Below are 25206 nucleotides of genomic sequence, written 5' to 3' on the forward strand. Positions count from 1 at the left end.
AAAACAAAAACGTGTCCATGAAATAAAGTAACAGTGGAAGAACTTTATTTATGGATTTATCTAATTCAAGAGAGAGTCATTAATAAGGTCATTTTCTTACTTTTTCACAGTATGAACATCATCTTTTCATACATGCTCTTTACATATCAAAGAAGACGCACGTGTTAATGTGGGATTAAGTATCTTGATCACAGGATTAGCACCTCAGATTGGAAATCCTGTTCTGCGGGACTCAGGCGTATAACCACGAACCCCCCATTGAAATGTAAGAAATTGAGGTCCAAAGAGCTGCAAAATACAAGTGACATTAGAAAAGTGTTTATTTTTTCTGAATATGAAGATTTATTCATTGTACTGTACCAGTTCCAAAAAGATTTAGATTTGATTCATTCACACGTCACGATTAATTCCAGAAATCTTTTCATTTGTGTCATTAACATATGCAATTATTGGAATGGAACATATTTAATTAGAAATATTAATTTACTTCATTATCTGATTCAATCTATTCAAGTTTTTTAATTCAGTAATGATTAAAATGACATAACTCAACCCCCATTACGTTTCTAAAAACCTAACTGATTTTTCCACCACACTACTAGATACTGGAAGCTTTCAATGGACTTTTACCTTCAAAATGGCCACTAAAGCCCTTAAAGAATAACAGTAAAACAATGCAAAAGAAGGCAAGCTTATATATCTTTATTTTCTTTGCATCAACTGAAACAAATAATGGGGAAATTAATCCATATCTCTGAGAGGGTCTTCTAAAAACTGAAAGACAAAAATGTATCCCTGATAGCGCGACCTCTACTCAGACCGCGCCCCCAAGTCCCTTCACCGAAGCCGAGAAAACAAACAGCTCACATAGAAAGACGCACTTCACAGCTGGCATCCGTTAACTGTCATTCATTCATTCACAAAGTTCTGACTGGGAGTAACAACACCCTTCATGCGCAGGACCAACTGTCGTACTGCCTTTCCAGTAAGACAGGTTCCAGCAAGGCCAGTAGTTTACTTTCATAACTATTATTTACACATAGGTTTGCTTCGTTTATTTTTTACAGTACAAAATCTATAAAATCTAATATTTTGAAACTACTGGCATTACACTTGCATGAAGAGTGTCAGTCGCCCTACAGCACCAGTTTCTTCCCATTTTACATTTTGTATAATCACTTAGTGCATTGCTCAAGATTTCCTGAGAATAGTTGCAGCACAAAAAACGACTAAGGCAACTTCATCCCCATATATATATCTATAGATATAGATATATATAGATATAGATATATGTATCTATCTATATCTATATATAGATATATATTTTGCTATAACTCTGTACTAATATGCAGTAGGAAGGTTATGTATGAGAGTTTTACAGAAGTACTATTTCGATCACAATTTAAATCGTACCGAGTAAGAGAATGGACAAGATATTGAAGGTCAGACAAAACAAAACGAGAAAAAGAAAAAGCCCAAAGCTCTCAAATGTCATAGTGCAAATAAAAAAAAAAAAAAAGAAACAACAGAGAGCGGATAGTGCACAAAAGGCCAGACCAGTAAGTCTGCTACATGGATTTCAAGAGGATTGGAAACAACCAACACAACTGCTGTCATTTAAAGCCATTAATGGTTGCATTACGACCCCCTACAGGGCCACGGAAAGCAACAGAAGATCAGAACGGTTTTTTTTGGTCAGCAATGGATAAAACTCATAAGATAATGGCCCCTTTAGTCACAGCGGTGGCCGATCTATAAGAACTGCCATGCAATAACATGTGATACAGTACTATTTGTGAGGAGTTCACAACAGAAAAGCATGCTGAAAAGTCATTTTGTGTTACAGCTACATGAAAGGTTTCAAACCCTCTTTAATTCTTTGCTCTGTTCCCTTTTTGCTACAGAAGTTGGTCAGAAGTATGGAATGTGCCTCTGTTATTGCAGAACCTGGTGAGTTAAAAGTGCAAAGAATGCATTCGAGGAAGAGTGGCCAAAAGACGACGATCAGCCTGTACGAAGGTGTTCAAGGTGTATGGAAATGTGGAGCAAAAAACCTTCGGCGTCAAGTAACTTTTTGCAATTTTTGGATGAGAAGTGGATTGTGATCTGTGTTCATCCCTGGGTTTTGTCTTACAAAAGCAGAAGAGCCACAATAAATATCAATAAATAAATAAATACAAAGAAGGGGGCACGTCGTCTCGGACATCATCTCACCTTTCTGCCCCTGTTTTGATTGTTTTTCTAAACAAAGAAGCCAAATGAGTGCAATGGAAGACTGAAGTCCACAGCTTCTGGAAAACGAAAGGAAGAATTGTCTTCAGCATTAATCAACGTCAACTTATTGACCCAGACTTTGTCTCTTTTGGTCAGGCATTTAACACAGAGCTCTACGGCTCTGAAACACACAGATATGGAAACAGAGTCTCTCTCATGGCTATCAAAACAGTTGGGAGGAATCTTTGTCAAACCCAACATTGGCTACAATTCACCTTTCTCCTCTCCTGGTTTAAGAAAAAAAACAAACAAAGAGAACAACGATCTTTGGTATAAGCACCAAAACAAAGCAAAGATTCAAGCACTAACAAAAAGGGTTCAGATTATTGCTGACAAGCACAGAACCAGTTTGATTAATTAGACTGCATTTCCACTGATAACCACCAGAGGACAGCGGACACACAAACCTTCTTACGATATAGATGATATGAACTCTAAATTGCACCTGAATCAACTCATGTTTGAATAAAAATATACATTTTCAAACATCCCTCTATACTGAAGCCCTGGATTTTAGTTTGCATAGTGAAAAGCATCCCGATGACCACACATTTCGATACACATCAGCAAGAAAAGCAATCCAAGCATCGGAGAGAGCTCAAACCTAAAATACTCGAAATGAAACTGCAAACGGGAAACAAAATTTTTTTAAAAGACAAATTAAATAAAATGCCAACAAGCAGAAGACTAACATTTGACATTTTAAATATCTCAGAAGACCCGTTTTCCTCTTTTTTTTTTTTTTTTTTCCCATTTTCAAATTATATGATTAAGTTTCTTTTCTTAAGTGCTCTCTGTCTGGGAGCAGCAGATCATTAGTCCAGCCACCTGAGTGAATAATTATTTTTTACTGTGGATATTTTACCACACACACACACACAGTCTCTGTTCACTATTCCCCTTCTTCTGCTTCCTCCTCTCCCATTTCCTCTTCCACTTCATCTGCCCATCTGTCGCGCTGCAGAGCCGGGGAGCGGGTTCTCCCAGGATCTTCTCCCTCTGTCTCCCTTCCTCCTCGCATCTCCAGCCCTCGCAGGAAAAGCTCGGGGTAGGTGGCCAGCCTCTGAGGCCTGAGTTGGGCCAGAGCATGAAAGGCCAGAGAACGCTCTCTCTCCATGTCGCCTGCAAAAATAAGCGGCGGGCCACCGCCGGACCCGCCTCCGCCTTCCAGCACCGTGCGAGGGTGGAAGACGGATGAGTGGGCCTGTAAAGCCTGCTCCCTCCGGCCATCATCCCCTTGTACATCCTCCAGCAGCTCGGGCCCACGTCTGGGCCGGCGTGTACGCAGCTCCAGGCAGCTGTGACCCTTGCGATGACGCTGGAGGTGGTCCTCCCGGGCAAAGGCCTTGTGGCAGAGTGGGCACTCAAAGGGCCGCGCCCCACTGTGCAGGGACAGGTGGTTTTTTAGGTCGTACGAATGGAGAAACCGAGCAGGGCAGTGGGGGCAGGGGTAAGGGCGCTCACCTGTGTGTTTCCTCATGTGGATCTTCAACTTGTCATTACTAGAACAAAGAAAGAAAAAAAAAAACAGAAGAGAGAAGACATGTGACATGAGACAAAATGCTGATAGATGCAAAATCTGTTCAACTAAAACTGAAACAGATCATTCTTTGTGCACGTTTCAAGTGGATGTTTTCGTACCGGGTGAAACGAACGCCACAGTCAGGGCACTGGAACGGTTTCTCTCCTGTGTGAGTCCTCATGTGCCGTGGCAGTTTTCCAGCTCCGTGGATAATTTTCTGACAGACTGGACACTGCTGGGGGGTCTGAGACTTCCTCTTTCTTCCCCCTCCTGCTACTGAAGAGGCTGCACCTCGATCGGCTACAGAGGTAGGTATGGAGCTGCTTCCCATCAGCGTGACATCATCGCCTAAACCCTCCATCTCGTCTTCTTCAGACATCTTTTCACTCAAGGACTGGATGGGGGGTGGGTGGGCTATACGGAGACGCTCTTGGGGCCAGTGAAGGAGCCCTCCATTTAGTGTGGCCCCTCTGCCTGGCTCTCGGACTGCCCTGGGATCCCCGTTCTGGCTGGATATGAGGTGCAGCTCTTCTGATTCGGGGCTGGGAGGCTGAGTAGAGGGCAGGGAGCGAAAGCTGTCAGATGCAGGTGAAGCGTGTGAGGTAGGAGAGACAGGCGGTGGGTTCAAAGGTGAAGAGTTGATGTGAACTGGCCCAATCTTTTTCACCCTCTTTTTGTCCGTTTTTCTTCTGGACCCTTTCACTACAGCACTCTCCACAAACCTCTCACTAGCTGCTTGTTGGACTCTTTGCTCCTCAGCCGTCTCCCCCTCTGCCTCTGCTGTCTCCCCAAGGATGTCTCTGCAGGCATCAGCCACACACTGGATTCCCAGAAGCTGAGCTCCTCGCAGCACATCTCTCATCCCAGAGCTGGGGATGGTCAGCGTGGCAGTGTAGGCGAAATCCAGCAGGGCGTCCAAGGCATCGGGTGCAACGCAGTCCAGCTGGCAGACGCTGAACCCTCCTCCGCCCTCGCCGCCCCCTTCCTCTGCTCCAAACAACCGGCGGAAGTAGAGACTGACGGCAGCCATGACAGAGCGGTGTGTTGGGTAGCGAGCCCCATGAGAGGTAAGGGTGAGGTCACACAGGAGTCCTTTCCTCCTTTGATCATTGAGGTGGGACAAGAGCTCGTTGCTATGCTCCGGGAAGGGGATCCCAATCAGACCGTCCTCTCCTGGAGACATTGCCACCTACACGACAGAAAGCGAAGATTAGACATGCTTGCTTCATTTTTCTATGACATGAGGATCAATATTGTCATTGTGTCGTCGCAGTTTCTAGAAACGACATTACCCTGCACACCTTTCTGAGAGCACACTGTTTCAAAAGCAAATCTTCAGTTGCATGACGGACAGAAGGTACTTCATGTGAGGAACAGTTTAAACAAGGCTTAACAACAACTTGCTCCCATGATCATCCCATTCGTTCCCCTCCAGCTTGCGACTCAGGCGAAGGCAGTTTCAGCCAATGAGATGGGGGTTAGAATATTATAAAAATAAATGTGATGATGGAACAAAATATAAAAGCAAGACAATGTAGAAATTATCGTTGAGGCAGGGAGATATAAAACCAAAAGCCTGATCACGGCGAAGTGGAAAAGAAAGTGTTATGCAACACTCTGTAGGTGTCGTGGTCAAGGGGCAGTAGGTTAATTCGTGTGAAACCTTTATAGCATTAGCCGATCGATTAAAATACCTGGGGAAGAACCGAGGGACTGATCTAGAAGGAAGAGAAGGAAGAAAAGCAAGCACGGGACGTGGGGGTGACAGACTAGAGTGAGTGAAAGGGGGAGTACCAGTGAAAAAATGAAGGAAAAAGCAGAAAGAGAAGAAATTGTAGAACTGTGCATCAGTCTCTCAGCTTTTCTTTCTTTTAAAAAAAAATAAAAAAATAAATAATCGAACAAAGAACTTTACACGGCAGTTTTTCCAATAGGCACCACGAGTGATCAAAAAGCCAAGCAAGTCCATTAACTTTCTTTCCGAGAGGCCTGGTATTAATAAGACTAAAAACTTCCTTCTTTGGATCCTTCAGCTCGCACCTCACCCTGTCCCCACTATACCCGGTCGACAATATCTCTGACACACCTGAGCAGACCAGATTTTCCACAAACAACTCACCCTCCACATCCCCCCCCCCCCCCCCCCCCCCCCCCCCCCCCCCCCCCCCTCCCTGCTCTTCATTTCCCTCCCATAGCAACTGGCAGCCCCCCTGGTCATCCAATAACAGCGTTCACACAGTGCCCAGAGGGCTCTGCACAACAACGGCACATCCACCTGACTAACCTGCTCCAAAACACACCCTATTATACACACACAGACACTTGTACAAAACACATGCACACACACACACACACTGCGTGCAAAACCGTGGCTCCCCCCACCCACCATTGTTCGATTTAACCTGTTACGCGATGAACATGACTACAGCCTATAAGACACACATGAACTCCACCCATACGATGAAGAAGTAAAACAATCAAATAATTGTTCTCAATGAATACTTTTGGTTCAACTTTTTAATCCTTTCCCTTCCTCAAAGACATGTCAGGTTTTTTTTTCCTTCTGGGTACTGCCTCTCATCCAAAGGTGAGCCAAAAAATGTCAACCCTACCTTCCCAGTCTTTATAGGCATGGGCACAGTCAGCTGGAGACGAGGCAGCGACTGTCGCGTGGCATCCATTTTTTTCGCTCTTTGCAAGTCTTCTCCTTCACTTTCCCTCTCGCCGTCTTTCAAAAACCACCTCTTCTTTCCTATTTCCTTCTCCCCTTAGATGTGGAAGTTGAAGGTCTGATCTCCTCAGTCAGAAGTCGGCGTTAAGCGTTCATCCTTGGGGATGTCTACCTCTCTCGCACATTCTGCCACTCACTCTCCTTCCTGTTGTATCAAAAGAGGGTGCACGGTGACGAAGAGAGATTCAGAGATACCCCTCCCCCCCCAGGTCGCCTACGCGCCCCCTCTCTCCAAAACTTAACGGCCCATTTTCCGAGCACTTTCCGATAAACACCATCTCCTCGTCGTCCTCAGACGTGGGGTCAACAGGGCGTTGGATGGCAGCTCGACAACGTTGGAGCATGACTGTTGGTGATGAGGATGAAATAACCTTCAAGCTCAAGTTCAGCTGGCTGAGCAGGAAGGAACCCAGAGTATGCAAACCCAAGCACATTAGAAAGAACTTATTTTTAGTCAACTCAAAGAATGTCAGAGTTGAAGAACCATGTAAGAACAAAAATCATATTGGCCTTATGAGTCATATTATACCTCAAATCAAACATTCAGGTAGGTGCAATATGAGAGCTAAATCATATTACACCACACCTCTGAGACAAACTGGTGCAGAAAGCTCTTCCTTTGAAAGCATGCTGAACATGTGCTTGTCATAAAACAACACCACAGCCTCTGTAACAAATATTTACTAAGATTTTTCAAGCCAGAGCATTTACACAAGAGTCATCTCTTCAAACTGAGGCAACAGGGACGACGTGTGTTGAGGCAACCGCTGATGCAGAAAAGTCACAAGGTTAAGTTTTCCCCTTTTTATCATCACCACTATAGCAGAGCGACTGTTCTCAGAATGCGTAAATGATTTAGCTAGTCTAACATCCTTAGGTCGTCATATGTGAAGATTAGCTGTCTCTCTCACTCTTATCATTGCAAACAGTATCTTTGGGCTTCATTTGTGGAGGTTACTTTGTCCATAAAAAGTTGCGATGGGTTTCTCCACCATTACTTTTTACATGTTATCAACAAATGACTCTTTTAGAAGACAATCTCTCGAGTAATCAATAATCTAAATAACAATAACAACAATTTGCTTCAGCCACACATAATAGAAATGCACAATAACGCCGGAAAGAAGCGGAACAGAATCCAAGTGGATCTGTGCTGCAAAGTGTAATCGGACGTTTCGACCTTGCAAGTGTACATTGTGTCTCGTTGTATGTAGACAAGATAACAGACCAGAACGAGGATGACTATTACTGGTAATCCCTTTTAAAACACAACCATATCATGTGCAGAAATAGACAACACGGGATGGAACATTGTGAAATGCTCCAAAACAAGTGAAAAGCTACAAAAAAAAATCCAAAAAGCAGATACTGAAGTAGTGAAAAAAAAAAAAAGTGAGACACAAAGGGCTTTTAGGAGGAGCACACAACAACGCACATTAAGTTTCCGGCCCAGGGGAGAGAAAAAAAAAGAAAAAAAGAAAAAAGAAAGGCATCATGGGTGGTTGGTGGTTTAAGCTTGTTATTTTAGGCATATTCCTTAGAACACAGACGTCTTCGGAAAATAATAAGATTGAAAAGAAACGGCAATGATTCCCACCAATTTTTCTATCTGTCTGTGAGTCACTTAATACTGACACATCATGACATGCACAACCGCACACACAGTGCATATCCCCTTCTCCTTCCTCGGCACTTTGTTTCTGTTTTTCTTTGCTTACCAAGGACATGTCTACATAAGTTGCTGAATCTTGCAACACATTGTAGCTAATGTTACACCCCTCAGTAAGACACCACAAACACGCTCTGTTCGCAGACAAAATGATGTCCAAAAGCAGCTATTCTAATGAATTCTAATGAGAGTCATTCTTATTTCATTCATGTTGACAGGCCTGAGTGCTTTGAAGCTCAATAACTGACATCACCGTTTGTATTTATCTGGCTGTTGATGAGTTTTAATCTGCCGGCAACAGAAAAAAAACAAATACTTGCCGTCAGTAGTGTAAGTTGCATTAATTGTAAAGATGTTATCTTTTCAACAATAATCTCTCATCTCTTTCTTTGTTTTTTGCTCTCACCTCCCACTCCTTTGTCGACGGTGGAGGCATTAATCACCTCTGCAACTCTACGGTTTCCTCATCCCTTGCTTTCATTATGCGCACTCTCTTCCTCTCTTTTTAACAACAAAGATTTTTTTTCTTCTGTTACCTTCAAAGATAAAACGCTGATACCGTTTTGAACATTTCAAATAGTGTTGTTGTCATCTACGACAGCCACGACGGCCTCAAACTGACACCGTGTTGTAAGGCCGAGCCATAAAGAAGAAAAAAAAAGAAAAACTAAAAAACTCCGACACGTTTTAGAGGCAAATCTGCCGTGGATTTACGTTGCTCGGGAGGAAATGGAAACTTAAAAGCACCATTACTGACCGTGATTCAGTGCAGCTCCTACAAGAAAAAAAAAGTAGCAAACTTGTGTGGAGGCCACAAAAATGACACTGCAGGATCGACCAAATATGCACACAAAGATTCATTCTGCAGCATAAAAGCATGCTGTAGTATTCATCGTCTATATATTGAAACCTCACTGCACACACACCACACGAGTGTGTTGACTGGAACTACGACTGTTAGTTTTATTTTTATGGCTCCTATTTTCCGTTAAAGGCTGTAAGTTTTCCCAGTCCACCTCAATTATATCAGGCTCCAGCACTAAGGGGGAAAATATGACTTTATACCATTGACACAAAACTGTGGCTGAGAAGAAGAAGGAGAAATGCTCTTACAAGTTCTGATGTCAGATGTTTTCCAAAGTGCCTGCTCATGTGTGCATTACACATATATATGTATATATAAGAATATAATATGTGTCATATACGGGTGCGTATGTGTTGATTAATGTGTGCATGTATGGTTGGTTGTGAAAGCGTTTTAAGTATGACTTAAACGGCTGAAAGACAAGAATATTATTACACTCACACTACAGAAGTGAAACTGAATGCCAATTATTGAGTAGTGGTAATATATGAAAGAACACTTGACAAAATTTAGCAGAAGTTAAATGTGCTGTAGCAGCTCTTTTACATCATAAAACATATCGATTACTGACAAATGGTGACAAATTAAGTTACATTGGTGTTCATTCGCTACTTTAAATTAAACTCAGACGCATTAACACGTTCTTTTCAGACAGATAAAAGTCAGCACTGAAATGGTATCGTTAACCACAACATAAGTAAACAGCAAACTTCCCCAAAAAACAGCAAATTCACCAAGCACATGGAAAGTAAGACTCAAGCTCATACCGTTTCTCCTCCACACACTCGTCTTCCTTACACCACTTTTTCTTCTCTGTGTGACAGATTTCAGTGCGTAAGAACAACAACCAGACCCTCTTTACACCTCACTTATTTGGGGTAGGGAGTGGAGTGCTGGGACACCTTCTCTGAGGAAGAGATGGGGAGGAGGAAACGGGGGATGAGAAGAGATGATGAGAGCACATAAGTCTGCCAAACCAAAGCCACTGCTCCTCTCACCCCAGCGTAGCACTCTAACAAAGCATTCTACCAGCAAAACCATCGCATTTAGGCTACGATAGTGTCAGAAACCACACTTGCATACCATCTAGAAACTGAACTGACACATGCAGATCATCTAATAATGCAACAGCTCATCTCTGCTGGGTGATAAAACACGCACCCCACCTGATGTGAGTCCCAACAGCTCCCTCTGGACTGCACATTTGCATCCCACCAGGAGATATAAAAACAGACGCAACCAGGGAGAATTTGAATTGCCATTTGAATTAGTCAAAGACAAGACATGACAAGACAGCACTGTGATAATTAAAATGACTGCAATGACAGTACTGGGGATGGATTTAAAAAAAAAAAAAAAAAAGGAGAAGTCCACTAACATTACGTTACTCAGCACAAGTTCTTTTTTTTGTCTCTTTTTTTAATTCAAGAAAGCCCCTGCAACCAACCCCTCCTCCTGTCTTTACTGTAAGTGAAGCATTATGGTGTGTAAAGTGTGACGCATGCGCGTAGTGTGGTCTTAGTTCCAGAAACACATTACATTATTCATTTGGTTGGCAGAGCAGAGGCCCTTATCCCCTCGCCCTCCCACACCACAACGCTCCTCTGTGAGCTGCAGCAGCAGTTTGCATGCCAGACCTGGTCACCAATGTGGATCTGCTGTAGGATTATCAGCTTATCCGCACATGGGGCAAGACATTTGGGTGCACATTTATGCTATAGCTCTTAATACCAACCATCTTCTATCCAGAAGTTAACGTAAGCAATGGTTTCTTTTCCAGATAAAATCTTTTTCGGACACTGACAACATCCAAAATTCCTGGTAAATACCTTAAAAACGATCACGCAGACGATATTGTTAGGACATATATACTGTATAAGGCTTTTGAGAGCAAATTTTCCAAAGGGAAATCCTTGCAACTTCATTATTATTTTGTTATGTGCCTGTACCTCAACTCAGACAATATCTTCTAGCTAAACACTCTGGTCTGGGAGGGCTCAAAATTCTGCCAGTTAGTACATTCTTCTTCTTAACTTTGAAAATTAAAAACAGATTTTTTTCCTTCTGCAGGGTCTTTTCTTAACATCATAATGGGCTTCAGTGAGGCTGAATTTAATTTGCCAGCGATATATTCAAACTTTAGGAGAAAAAAAAAGTCATAATTTGATTGTTTTTACAGATAAAATCTGTAAAATTGCTAAAATAGATTTTTTTTAATGACTTGTATGCTACTCAAAATCATATTTCATATTTTGACGGATATAAATAGAACACATCCTGTTAGTTTCATGGCAATATTCTCAAAAGGAAGTTTACCTCAAACATACATCAGTGGGGAGGAATGCTGAAATTACACATTAAGGTTAAAAGAACAACTCTTTTTTTAGTTTAGGCAACCCTCCCAGCACCTAAGTGATTTACCTATAGAAATCAAAACACATTTTCGCACTTGTCTTTCTTGAGATCAACGTAAAGTCTCATATTTCTGCTTGTTTGCCACGTTGAAAGACAGAAGGAACAGTAGCACGAAAGGAAATCAATCTGAGGTTGGAAAGAGGAAAATAGTCTGAGATTTGAAAAGAGACAACGGTAAAAGGAACACAGGGGAGGAGTGTTTGCTAAAAACACACATGTTCTTAGAAATCACACAAAAATAGGGAGAGTATGGGGGAGGAGAAACACATGAGAGTGAGTGAGAGAACAGGGAGTGGGTGTCGAGATACTCTGAAAGATAAAGCGAAGAAGAGGGGAGGCTAAGACAGGAAAATCTAGTCCCAGCCTCGAACAATCTGTGTTAGCGACGAGACATGAAACAAGAGTCGACAGAGTTAAGTTACAAGGGGAGGGGAAGGGGGAGACGGAGAGAGGGGAGGGAGAGGAGCCGTGACATGACGGCTGGGAGATAAACAGCAATCGAGCAGGAGGTGAACACATGCACGCAGCCACAGGAAGTAGCAAGAGTCCTTGCAGGTGTATATGTTTGTGTGCGAGTGTGTGCAGATGTCTGACGGAGAGCTGTGGTAGCAGCCATCTCTATCATTAGCATCACCAAAAGGGAGTTTCACCGTAAGATGGAGAACACACACACACAGATGTGAAAGAGAAGGCATGCTGACGGAGTGGTTTCACACTTTACTCTCCCCCTCTCTTAGCTCCTTATCTGGTCAGCAGTTTCTTCCCCCGGCACTCCACAGCTGTGTGTGTGTGTGTGTGTGTGTGTGAACACTGGAGCATCAAGGTGTGTGTGGGCGAACTACACACCGCACCCTGCGTCAATTAATATGCAAGAGCAGAAGAGTGACTCGATTTTTTCCTTACATGTGGCTTTTACATCTGGCGAGATTATCTGAATCTATAAAGATGGAGTCCAACATACGCTGTTGTATGAACACACACACAAAAAGAAAACCAACAGAAGAACAATTAAGCCTCTTCGCAGTCAAACGTGCAGTCATTTAAAAGTATACTTGCTGTCACTCAGCGGGGTGTTTCAGCATGCCGGTCCGTGGTGTAAACCAGCGAGCTGTGTAGGTGTAATTGTGAAGAAATGCAACAAGAAACTAAGTTTTAAATCCAAACTTCCTTTGTCAACACATTTACAAAGAAATTAAACTAAATTATTAGTTTACACGTCTTAATGGCACCATTTTCTAAAGATTGTTTGACAGAATATATTTTAACATCAAGTACAGGCGAGACCAATCTCAGACTGCTTGACATCTGCGCTTAACGTCGACATGATAAATTTACTGCCCCAGATCACGAGATCAGTGATTGGCATCCTCTCGAACACGCCAGCTAAAACAAAACTGCTAGAACTGCTAGTCCAAAGCCCAAGTTTGCTTGTTTCTGCCAATATAAAGTTTGTCCTCGATTACCATGAGAGAGGTGAGCTGAAGTACCAGATCATTTCTCTCTGCATCCCTAACCGAGAGGAGATGCTTTGTGAATCATAGCAGGTCTTAGGACACTTCAGGTCATTTCAGTGTTTTTTTTTTGTGCATCTCACCCCAAGCTGTGAGATTAGTGGTTTGATTCCTGGTCCCAACTTCTCCTGATAGAGATCTGGTATGTTTCATGTGAGGTAGCTTACATTTCCTTCAAAGATCGAATTTAGTGCCCAAGACTGGGAGACAGGGCAGATCAACACTGACTGGGTCAGCCACCCATGGCTGCCGTTCATCAGAACCAAAGCATTTGCGAAGCAGATTTCAGCCAACAACACAAACTGATTCTTAAGTAGCTGGAAGAACAGTAAGAACCTCTTTGAACTTCAGAGTCGTCCAGTGAGTCTCGATTCCATCAGCTTTGGTTTATTTTCAAACTAAAATGATGGAAAAAAGAAAGCATGAAGAATACTTCCAACAACAGAATATGTTAAAACAAACACTTTGGTTATTATTTACATTTATTTTAATACAAATTGGTTTATTGTTCTTTTTTTTTAATGTAAATGAAATTGTTGATTAATTTTGCACACTGTTTTTTTTCCTATGACGGTTGGTTTTTTTGGCTTGGGTACGTGCACAGCAGAGCCAGGTCATCAGAACTACTCACAATTGGATCATATTGACTAGCCAGTAGTCGTGCAATTTACAAATTCTGATGGAAAGCATCAGAATCGCTCTCACACACAAACATATCTGGAAATTCTAGGAATATCTGCAGATTCCCTCTTTCAGCTGAAATAATTGTAAATTGTCTCAGAGAGCTCGTGTAACTCCTCCTGTTTTTTTGTTTTTTTGGGAACAATGTCCAACTGAATACGTCAGTGAAAAATAAAACCTTTGCAGCACCGCTGGAAACAACACTGATTTAATCCTTTTATCAGTTTTGGGGCAAAACACGGTTCAGTGCAGTGAAATGTTGCAACACCACAAACTGCGGCTGCAAAACAATTTCAAAGCTGAACTGAAAAAACTTCAAATGATAAGCGTCAGAAAATGAGCGAAAAGGTTTTTTTAGGTGTTTTTTTTCCCCCCTCGAGTACTGTGTGTATGAATGACTTGAATACTGTGTGTCGCTAGAGTTAGTTAGCGTGGGTGTTGGTGTAGGTGGGGTGGTTTTGAAGAGGAGGGGGTTAAGGTAATGGAGTGTATTTGCAGTACGATGTAAACACTTTACTATTGTGTGTGCATCTGGTATCTTTTGGAGGACTGTTTTTGCAAGTGAATATAACAAAAAAACATTTTGTTGCCCCTTTGTCAGATATTTTGAGACACGGCCAATTCCAATATGAGCATAAGCTTCAATAAATAAATGTTCGATATATAGTCTTTGTACTCTTTTCGATTAAACAAGGGGTTTAAATGATTTGCAAATAATTTAATTCTGTTTATTTTCATTTCAAACACGCTTTTTTTTTTTTTTAGAAAATGGGGTTGAGAGTACTTTCATGAGCAGAAATGTCTTTAACCAAGAAAAACGAGATGTGAAACAAGAAATCAATAGTAATTTTTTCAACTAAGCTATTCAGCCTCCACATGTAATGATAACCCGCATTACTGCATGCATTTAAGTGCATTGGCCATTATCTAAAGTTGCCAAATCACAGGGATTGTCTCAACATCTGTTCTTCTCCCGCACAAATGTCCTCCCACCTTAAAAAAGGAAGATATTGCAAAAGCGCTGGAAAAAAAAAAAAACACACGAAGAAATTTCGCAAAACTAACTGATCCTGATCAGTTTCCTCTTCCTGTCCTCACTAAAGATGGTCGAACACTAGAACAGATGAATAGATTACAGCAAAAAAAAAAAAAACAGCTTTGAGAAAGATTAGGCAGAAAGACAAACATTTCTCGGTTGGTGGAAACAGAAAGAAAGATGTGATGGACAGAGTCAGCTGAACAGCATGAGAAGCAGAAGAGACCACTTTCACTCTACGTACTAAATCTATTAGAATGAATTGAGGGGGAGCTAAAGTTGTATCGAATGACAGAATATTAGGATAAGAAAAATGTTGAGCAGAAAATGTGAATTCTGCACCTTAAAAAAATTTGGTCCAAAAGTAACATATTACAAGCAAGGTTGGACTGGTCAGATACGTGTCATTTTATATTAATGAGGGTGATTTTATTTTTCCAGAGGGGATGACATGCAGCCTCTTGGAATACAAGCCTCCATCTGCAGCTGGAGTTCCCCTTTGAACGACACACTTGAAAGGGGTCACTTTCAGCAGCGATGACTCCCTTCGTCTGCTCATGTTTGGGTGTTTATTCTCACTTTCCCTGAAGTGTTGTCTCACTGTACCTATTTATGATAACCGCCTGCTCACTGTGTACAGAAACAATTGCACTGTTACTCGAAGAGCTGAATCACTGTCACTCCTTCACCCTTTAACCTTTTTTTTTTTTTTTTTCGTCTTCTTCTTCTTTTTTGGACTCTTTACAAGAAGAAGAGCCACGGCCACCTGTTGATTGGTTAACGCCGGGGTGGCGTGGGCTGTGAGGCTGGTGGTCGAGAGCAAGGAAGGGCTGTCAAATGCTACAGAAACTCATGACTGAAAAGAGGAAATGGCAGATACATAACTTCCTCTATTGACACAACGAGTGGGGGCAAGACTCAACTGTAGTGGCAGACTAGATTACGGACTATGTGTAGTCATCACTGAGCCATTACTGCTTCAGTGTGGAGAAACAACCGACATACATGGTGAAAATGTGCAGTTTGTTCAGAAGTCAATGCTTGATTTTGATCTAAAAAGGGCTTTTTTAAAAAAAAAAAAAAAAACCTGCTGTCACAAAACAGATGTGCTCAGTTATTGGTAGTTTAAAAGAAAAGGTGACATTTCATTAAACCCCCATATGAGCCATGATGACCCTTCTACATAAGATGGTGCACCAGTCAGACGACTGAGATGTAATTCTTCCTTATTTCTGCATAAATCTTAGTCAGATTTTCTTGGAATAATGTTTCGTGGGAGCGAAGACGACAAGAAAAAGGGTGATACACCTTCAAATATTAGGGCAAGTAAAAAAAACAACTTTACTTTTTCAACTCCCGTTCAGCCTCCCCCGTTCTCTCGCTTTCTCCCCACCTTCCTCCCACTTACTCGGTTTGTATGAAACTGAAAGACCCATGTCTGAAAAGGGGGAATTTGTATGGGCTCACATGCCCTGATTAAAGCATTTCCTGGAACAGTGTGCATGCATGCATGTATGTATGTGTGTATGTGTGTGTGTGTGTGTGTGTGTGTTCCTCGCCTGACAGACCACTCAATGTCACTTCCCTCTACCCACCAGTTCATGGACACATGGCAGTCACCGGTCCGGCAAAGCCACAGTCACATGATTTGTCACACCAGCAGTTTGCCCACCACAGACTTGCAAACACATCCGAGTCACAGACAGAGTGCATATATCCACATATTACTACGTTTAAAACCTCATTCAAAGACAAGCCTGTACATTAGCATTAGTTTCAGAATCATTTATATGTCAGTTTGGGTCCTCGTGGTTTTGTATCGCATGACACACTTAAAATTGAGCTCTTTGTTGCATCTATAAGCAACCAGAAAGGAAGACGTTTTAAAAATGTGATTAGAACGTTATTACGGTATTTGCATGTTGGGTTCTGCTGAGATGCTGGAAAACGCACAATAAATGTGGCTGGAAATGCTCCTCAGATCTCAGATTTTCATCAGGTTTGTGGGGAGAATCCAACTTCATCACATTAGTAAACGTTATCAACATCAATGATCAAATGTTTAAAGCCGTTTCTGTAAGACTTTAGTGTCGGGGTTCAGTATTCTCAGCGGATTGAAGACATGCTAAATGAAGAGATATCAAACACTTCCATCCCTTTTATGCTTTCTGAAAACTTTCTGATCAACATTTTTTATCTTCTGTAGCTTAAAATACACCAGTAAATAAAATCCTATATGCGATACCTCATGTTATTACGTGCCTAAAATTAAATTATTAGGCTTTGGGTTCATCATTTTCATGGTATTTCCACTTGTAGAAATGAGCCAGTTTCATTTGAATTTGCTTAACTTTAAAAATTGAGCCAAAAGCTCAATGAGCCTTTAACAATATGTGTTCTGCTCAATCTATCACTGCTGTAACACTGTCAACATGGTTTTAAAGCTCTTCAAAAGCATCTTTGTGTTTATCATCTAACAAAAACCCCTATGGATGTCAACATTCTGCTTCAAACACAAGAGTTTAGTTTTGGCATTGTTGCTGAGCCGTCTTAAAAGGCCAGTTGGAGTTATGGAGAGTCTGCAGCTAACAAACCACAGAGGAGTTAACTTCCAGGTTGCCTATAAAATATTCAACTGCTTGACCACTTTATTCAGCTCATATTTTGTTCCAAGGATGGGGATGTCTTCACGAGGCTCCTCCCACTCTGTAAAGACCAGTGTTTACTGAGGTTTGACCCCCACAATGTGTTTGTGGTGTAAACTGAGTCAGAGGAGCAAAGAATTTGTGACAGCCTTAATAAAGCAGATCTACACGACTGATATCTGGTAAATTAGACAAGCTCTATTCTAAGAAACTGTGACCATTTATGTGAATAGCTCTGTAAATTTATCTCAGATTGTTATTATTAAATCTACTTAAGTTGTTCTTCTGTGAGAATATGTGCATGACGCCCTACTTGAATGGAAGCTAAAACAGGTTTATGGTTGTTTAAGCAATGAATGTATCCAGTTTTTAATGAGTGTATTGTTATCCAATTCATCTGGAGTGCGTTTAAACTCGAATGATGACTATTTTCACAAAGACCAACTAGGTGGAAAACACTTGATGTTGCCGTTTCTTTGCTGTCGTTTGAATGTGCAGAAAATGTTAATTTATGGTCAATTTATGCACCTGCAGGCTGAGCAGATTAACATACCATCAAGCTTACATATTCATGTGGCAGGCGCAGCTTTTGGATATCAGTATTAAAAGATCTGTGCCCAACATTCACAGCATAGTCATGGCTGCGAACGTGACTCGGCTGGATGGTTTGGAACTTCTATCTCAAACTTTTGTGAGTTAACACCATGCATGCTTTCAATAGCTTGTGCCACAAGTATGCAACATTGTCTCCAATTGAAAGCTTAATGTCCCTCTCTAACAACCTCCTACATTTAATTACCATTGGTCGGTCAACTCGAGGAGCGGTCAAAACATTTGCCCATATTTTCATCTATTCTTTTTAACATTTACATCCTTAACAGCTGCTGTGCAGCTCGTCGCTCATTCTGCCACTCGCTGAACTTTCTGGTCTGCTGCCACATTTACTTGGTTAATTTATTTATCCATTCATTTCCCCACACCTGTTTTTTTTCAAATCAGGGTCGTGGGGGGGGAGCTGGAGCCAATCCCAGCCGCCATCAGACAAGAGGCAGGGAACACCCTGAACAGCTCGCAGGTCCATCACAGGGCCACACAGAGACAAAGCAAAATCACTTGGTCAACTTGGAATCACCAACTAGTGTAGCATGCCTGTTCTCAGACTGTGGGAGGAAGCAGGATTGCCCTCACAGAGGATCCACACATGCACAGGAAGAACATGAAAACTCCACACAGAAAGTCCCAGCTGACACTGAAACCGGGAACCTCTTTTGTGGAGAGGCGACGGTGCTAACCACCACACCAAGGTGCAGCCCCAGGTCAAATCAGCAGCCGCTAAATTCGAGTGTACCCATAGCATGATGATTACAGTAAAAGGCAGATAAAAAGTCAGAGTTCAGTATGTTTCTACGTTTAACAGGAGGTGCTGAACAGACTGGGGTTTGACCAATGGGTGCACTCTGAGTATATTTGCTGTTAATTGCAACAGCTGATGGAAGCTTCAGTGTGTGGCAGCCTCGCTTCTCTTTGATAGGACGCAAGTCTGCAAGGTTACAAAGCCCAAAGCCCACACCTGTGTGAATTTTTGTCTCACAGAGAAGACACTGTGCCTCTACTGCCGGATACACCTCATTTGTAGTCCAGGCTTGTTCTTGCGTTACTTATCCACATCGTCATGTAGCACATTTGGTTTGGTACCCTTAAAACAGAGAATGAACAGCTGCCTCGCACTTCCTTATTTCCTATCAATAACCTGAACAATAAAACCAGACCGGGCTTTTCGGGAGGTGGGCCTTAAAGAGACGGGAGCCAAAACCAGCGTTTCAGAAGCGAAATAGCAACAGATCGTTCAGCTAAACATATAGCTAATAAAATAAGAGTTATACACAATACATGCAGAAAATTACACAATGTGGGCTCTTTAAAGTGTCTCTCCTACCATTGTTTAAATCTCTAAAGTCATCAAAATTTAGCATTAAGAATTATTCCTCCAAGATAAGTATTTGAGTACAGTTAAGTCAAACATCTCGAAGCAGAAACATGTTGAGGGAAGTGTAAGGACTCGCCTATAAGTTGAGGTATAAGAATGGTAACATATATATGCTCTGTCTTGATACAAACACAAGATGGTCAGTGTTAGCAAGCACATACCGGGAGACGGAAGTTTGATTTAAGGGCAAAAATCACATGAAACAACCTTCGAACATTATAGATGTATTTTTACAAAAAAATAAAAAAATAAAACTTCCGTCAAACACACACCCTAAAAACATTTCCCATCAGCTGTGTCCCTATACATCAAGAGGCTTTGATCATTTGACAGGACAAAGTGCCTATCAGAGAGTAACAAAAAGACAGAGAGACTGATGACGAAGGTGTTTTTATATATTATAAAAAGGTATACGAAGCCTACCTCCAGTCCATAAACCCAGGAGATGATGGGTGCCTGCAGTCCGTCCCTCGTCCTCCCCTCTTTGGTCCTTTAATCAGTGGTCAGAAGTACCAAACCTGAGGGGAAAAAGAAAGCAAGTTCAATTCAATTCATATGAATCCAAGTTGAGATTCCCACACAGTAAATGAACTGATATCAGGAAATCACCCACGTCTGACTAACTCGTTTCATTTTTGTTTGTAAAATATGTTAAAGTTAGCAACAGTGCACGGGGAGAAACACACACCCACACGCTGTCATATGATGTGTCACCCTTATCTGGGGGGGGGGGGGATTTGTCTCGTAAATGAATAGAAAAAAAAAGAAGCACCAACAGAAACCTGCTGCTTCCTACTTTAACTTCTTCAGAAAAGAAGCTCTCCAACAGAAAGTAACATTAGGAAAGCTCACACAGGAGATTTTTCTGACATCCATAGTTCTCCAAGAAACATTCAGACCATGTACACAAGTAAAAGAAAACATTCATGCATCTGCAGATTCAGAATAAACACACAATTAAGATTCAAAGAAAGACAGATATCAGCTACAAGAAGCAGGCCTGCAGATGGCAGCGTATGATGGAGGTCAGGTCAGGTCAGGTCAGGACAGCAGCAGCCTGGGATGAAACACAGCTGTCTAATTATGTTACACACAAAGTTAGGGCAAACAGAGCTGGCACTAAGACCTCTTTTCAAAACCCTGATGGTTCTTGTAGTTGAACAGAACCATCCGATGCTGAGGGAGGAAAGGCCCAGCCACGTGATGACTGTTGCCGATACACAAAGACAAAACAAAAAATGTTTCTCCTCTTGAAACTTGTCCACCCTTCAGTCACAAGTTTACGCACAACTGGAGGCCGTATCGATGGTTTCCCAGCTTCTCACGCAGGCCCCTTACAGGCAGAGAGGTGAGCCTAAAAACCTGAACGTGCACATACGCCTAAACATTTAACCAAACAAGCTGTGGCTGAGACGGGAAACCAAACCCAAGCCAGTTGAGCTCGTTTGGCCGGTCTGTCAGAGGGGCGAGTCAGCAAGACATCTACCTCTGTAATGACACACACCCACGAGCCCACTGGCTTGACAGCCCTCCCCACCCATGATGCAGGCAGAAGCCTTAACCTAACATTACAGCCTGAGCGCCATCCCATTGTAACACAGGATTGGGTCAGGATTAAAATAAAACACTGGGTGCGCCCTGGGGAGGATGATGATGATAATGATGATTAACAGACCACTGAAGGGAGATCATTTAGGTGCAAGAGGCTAAATCCAGCAGATCCACTGGACTGCGCGTGCACGAGCCGCGCTGGGGCAGGTGATGTGCGTGAGAGCAGGTTAGGTTTTGGATGTCAGCCGGTGTTCTCGGCTATAATTAGCAGCCCAGTCTCCAGAAATGTACCCGCCAACCCCGCTCTTTCCCTGTCGCGCGCGCTCACCTGGACGCTACGCGCACACAGACGTAAATATCGAGCAGCGGCTGCAGTACCTGCATCCAAAAAGGACGAGAAAGGGAGAAATTAAGCGCAGAGCTTGTTTTATTTAGAGCTTTTACCCGCCGAAACGCGCTGAATAAACGTCAACGGGAGTTACCAAATACCCATGACGTGGATAGTCCTCCCGTGACCCTGATCAGAACCGGGAAGGAGGGAGGAGGGGAGACAAGAGGTTGAAACAAGCCGGTGCTGTCACGCCAAACAGAAGTGTTGCTTAAACACCCTTTGAACCTATCGGGATGAACTAGTTTCTGTCATTTTGAGAGCAGGCAGGTGAAGCAGTTACCTGAGTGCCGGTGTGTCACCTGCCCCGACTCGTCGCCTCCCACCTGACCAGCCTCCGCACTTCCTGGATTATTCCGTCCCACCCTGCCGACTTTTTCTACTTCTTAAATTTCTTTTTTTATCCACCCAGCTCTTGACGTCTTCTTCGGTATGTGTGTGTGTGGGGGGGGATCACCGTTCCAGTCGTCCACGGCTCGACACACCGGGGGTTTAGTCTTTACCAAGTCGTGCGTTTCTGCTGTTGGTCCAGAGATCTCCGCTCCATGCAGACCGCCGGCTCTCTGGGCTGCTCTGACCCCCCGTGTACTGCCTCCGCTCGCCCACTCCGGCTCCCAGCTCCTCCTTTCTGAGAACCAGGAAGCGGCTTGCCCTACTTACACCCAGTCGCGGATTGGCTCTGGCAGGCTGGATAGGAGACCGCCGGGGTGGGCAGGGCACACGCAGGAGGGAGGGGGGATGACGGACGGGGTCCGACTGAGGCCCGATAGGCCGTCAGCGGTGTCTGTCGCGCCTTTGGCGGCGCAGAGAGGAGGAAGATGGGTAGATTTGGAGACCCCGCTCCTCCCCCTCCGCTCTCCTCTGGGCATCACTGCACAGAGGTAGGTAGAGCACACTGGATTGAGGAATATCTGCCTATGGTTTACCTGTCAGATGCAAACGCATTTTCTGTCCAAGTAGAACCAACCACAACCCTATCCTCACGACTCAGAAATATACCTCCCGAAAGGAGGTGACCACGGATGGAGACGTGGTCAACGGACTCCAAACTCTGTCCGGACGAAGGCTGGCACATTATTGAAGTTTAACGGAAACCAGTGTGATAAATGAAACTTACATAGAGGATGTGTCACATCCAATGTGGTGGCGACAAAAGGGCAACAGCAAAAGGGACTTTTTTTTTAAAGAGTTTTTTGTGAATCAGATAAGAAAAAAAAAATACAGACTACTGGGTTTAGTCTTCTTCTGAAGCTCAAACATGATCACTTCTTTTTTCCAGAGAGAGAAAAGTCAGGTGCATGTTTTATGTCACTAAACAGCAGCATCATTCCCCCACAGAAGAACCTCATCTTGAAGAGCACAGGCCTATGTCTCCTGTTTGAAGTGGTTATGGGATGGGAATCACCTCGCTCTTTCAAAGCTTGAATCTCATCCTCGTCTACAGTAGCTCCGAGTGCGTGTGTATGTGAGTGTGTTGGTGGGTTTTTGTAGAGAGGGTGCAGGAAGTCGGTATATAATTTTGCGGTGAAGGCAGCCAGCCCACCTATTACCACCCCCCTCAACCTTAAATCTGTGCTCGCTTTGTGGTTGAGCTACCAAAATAAGAAAGTACACTCCATGAGCATCATAAGTGCACCTTATCTTTTGTGTGAAAGCAACAGTTTCCAACAACAAAAAGAAAGGTAGCTAGATAGTCAGGGGTTACAGTATGATCATGACTGGAAATAAAGAAGAAAAACGACTGCTGCTTCTGCATAAGTGATGCTTCTTTTTACTTATTCAGAGACTTCTATAATCCATGAATACTTTGACATGTACACTATATGCACGTACTTAAAGGATCAAAAGTAACACAGTCTCATAAATTACATGCCAGTGTTGTAACGGATTGAAATATCTATTGACAAATGATATGTTTTGTTAATAAAACTTTAATTTTGAACTGTAAAGCAAAAAGTGGCGGTGATGCCACCATTTATCCAGAAAAAGTTATTTTAACTGCATACCGATTACAGTTTACTGTATGACAGCAGGGTTTCTCTTGGTTTGATGTATTTTTACATGATCCATCAGCGCATCACTGTTTTCTAAAAACGGTAGTAAGAAAAAACTGATATTTTGGGATTTGATTCTTTTTAAATCCCCACCAGTCGAATAGTAAAGAACCAGGTTTGGAAGCAACGCACTAAAGTGTGACAAAAATACTTTAAAAACACTACATTGGGGGGTTATGGGTAATCCAGTGCCATGAAATTCCAACATCACTATCAATAATTCTGGGCTTTACCCACATACAGTGCTCATTTATCATTCCATGGTTTGAAGCCAGTGCTGCAGAAGGTACCTTGATTCAAGTTTGCTCAGCAGGTTATTTTCTGCTTCTCAACCCAGTTTTTTTTAATGAGAGCAGAGCCTGACTTTTCTTTTACCCATCTGTGTAACAATGGGTTTTTGTCATCAATATAACAATGCACTGCATTCATAGTGTCAGTACAGGAGTGTGTATTGACAGGAATTTTTTTTAAAACTTGGGTTAACCGAGTGCCTCAGCTGTTAATTGACCTAAACTGTATGTGTATGTAACTTTGTTTAACAGTTATTGTGTAATAAGATACGGTACTGTTGTGTATCTACTGCATATTTACAGTAATTTGACTTGGTGTAGGTCTGGAGCTCACCAGTGCAGAGGAGCAAATGTAATGTGTTCCTCTTAAATGTTGCTTTAGTTTTTTTAAAATCTTTTCCTTGGATACAAAACTCACTTAGCCTAGATTCTGCCTCAACATTTTACTGTAAAATGTATACACTTTTCTCCGTGTGGTCGTTTCAAACCCTTCAGATGCTATAGTCTGCAGGAGTCAACATCAGTTTGTGGTTGAACTTGCAGCAGCACATGCAACCTGTAAACCAGAGGTCATGAGCAAACTGGCTGTTTTCAAGCAAAGCAGGAAGGATTCCATAGTCTGTTTGTGGACTGACTGTAGCTAATGTAACACTGCAGTGTTATGAGGGACAACAAAGTCATTATTTGGCTTCTGTCTTGCAGTCTATTTATTTACCAGCGAATAAAGACTACCCTCTGAGTCTATTTCAGAGCCACGGTGGAAGGCAGCAATTACAAGTCTTGTTTATCCCCCTACCTCTATTCATGGCTGGTAATCCAGGCAGGTCTGCCATCATAAACCTCTTCCACACTGTCTCCTGACTCCACAGTGACGTCTCCTCTTCACTTTACAAATTCCAATCACCTTAATGGTTTTCCTGCTCTCTCATGTTACTGCAAAGTTACATATTTAGGCAATATAACTATTACAATGGCACCAATCTCTTTCCTGCTGTGTTCACCTGATTATTAGAGTGTCATCGCCATCTAGTGGTTACTATACAAACTGCAACCCTGAATCTCGTGCAAGTGTCTGTTTATCTGAGGCCTCCTCGAAAAACTGCTTTAATTCTGCCATGTGAAAGTATGGAAAGTGAGGTATAAAATGTGTAGTTTTCCCCCCACTGCCACTAATCTCATAGTTTATTTTCAGTCAAAAAGCCAGTTAAATATTTACACCCACGAGGTAATCATCCTTTTACGGATACATTTATGCTGCCATAGATGACTCAGCTAATCAAACAGTGTACAAATACAAATGTAAACCCAAATGCCTCTTAGAGGCCTCTTTAGCTCTTAGATTTGCAAAGCAGTTCTCTCTTGTATGCCTGCATGGTGCAGAAGAGCTGTTGGAAACGTCATGGACACGAATGAGCAAAAGGGGAGAACAAATGAGACACAGAATGGCACAGAAAGCGAAGGGGAAGCAGGTGTAGCAGTGCTGCTGTAATCCACCCTCATGAAGGCGAATGCTCATTTATTCTTTTCAAGAGCAGCAGGGAATTAAGTGTCCCCACATTTACAAGCTTAACCTTGGATCTGAGTGTG

At 42.5% G+C, this 25206-nt stretch overlaps 1 protein-coding gene across 3 annotated transcripts; it reads right to left on the minus strand.

Annotated features, from left to right (window-relative positions):
- Window positions 1-687: 687 nt before the first annotated feature.
- zbtb7b (zinc finger and BTB domain containing 7B) lies at window positions 688-21960 on the minus strand. Of its 3 annotated transcripts, none has more exons than XM_072394141.1 (4): window positions 21559-21960; window positions 19760-19854; window positions 3916-4985; window positions 688-3776 (listed from the first exon to the last, which is right to left on the minus strand). In XM_072394141.1, the coding sequence occupies exons 3-4, from the start codon at window positions 4977-4979 to the stop codon at window positions 3167-3169; spliced, it is 1674 nt and encodes a 557-aa protein (XP_072250242.1). In that variant the 5' UTR covers window positions 4980-4985; window positions 19760-19854; window positions 21559-21960; the 3' UTR covers window positions 688-3166. The 3 variants fall into 3 exon arrangements, with proteins under 3 accessions (XP_072250242.1, XP_072250243.1, XP_072250241.1); XM_072394142.1 differs by lacking the exon at window positions 21559-21960 and adding an exon at window positions 21332-21475; XM_072394140.1 differs by lacking the exons at window positions 19760-19854; window positions 21559-21960 and adding an exon at window positions 6409-6701.
- Window positions 21961-25206: the final 3246 nt, after the last annotated feature.

The sequence above is a fragment of the Leuresthes tenuis genome, unplaced genomic scaffold (assembly GCF_036924035.1).
Source record: "Leuresthes tenuis unplaced genomic scaffold, fLeuTen1.0.hap1 SCAF_10, whole genome shotgun sequence".
In the NCBI taxonomy this organism is placed as follows: domain Eukaryota; kingdom Metazoa; phylum Chordata; class Actinopteri; order Atheriniformes; family Atherinopsidae; genus Leuresthes; species Leuresthes tenuis.

Coding starts and splice junctions, on each gene's coding strand:
- zbtb7b (XM_072394140.1), bottom strand. CDS start 6,477: ATGGATGCCACGCGACAGTCGCTGCCTCGTCTCCAGCTGACTGTGCCC. Junction 4,986..6,408: donor TGCCTATAAAGACTGGGAAG/GTAGGGTTGACA, acceptor TCTGTCGTGTAG/GTGGCAATGTCTCCAGGAGA. Junction 3,777..3,915: donor TGTGGCGTTCGTTTCACCCG/GTACGAAAACAT, acceptor TCTTTGTTCTAG/TAATGACAAGTTGAAGATCC.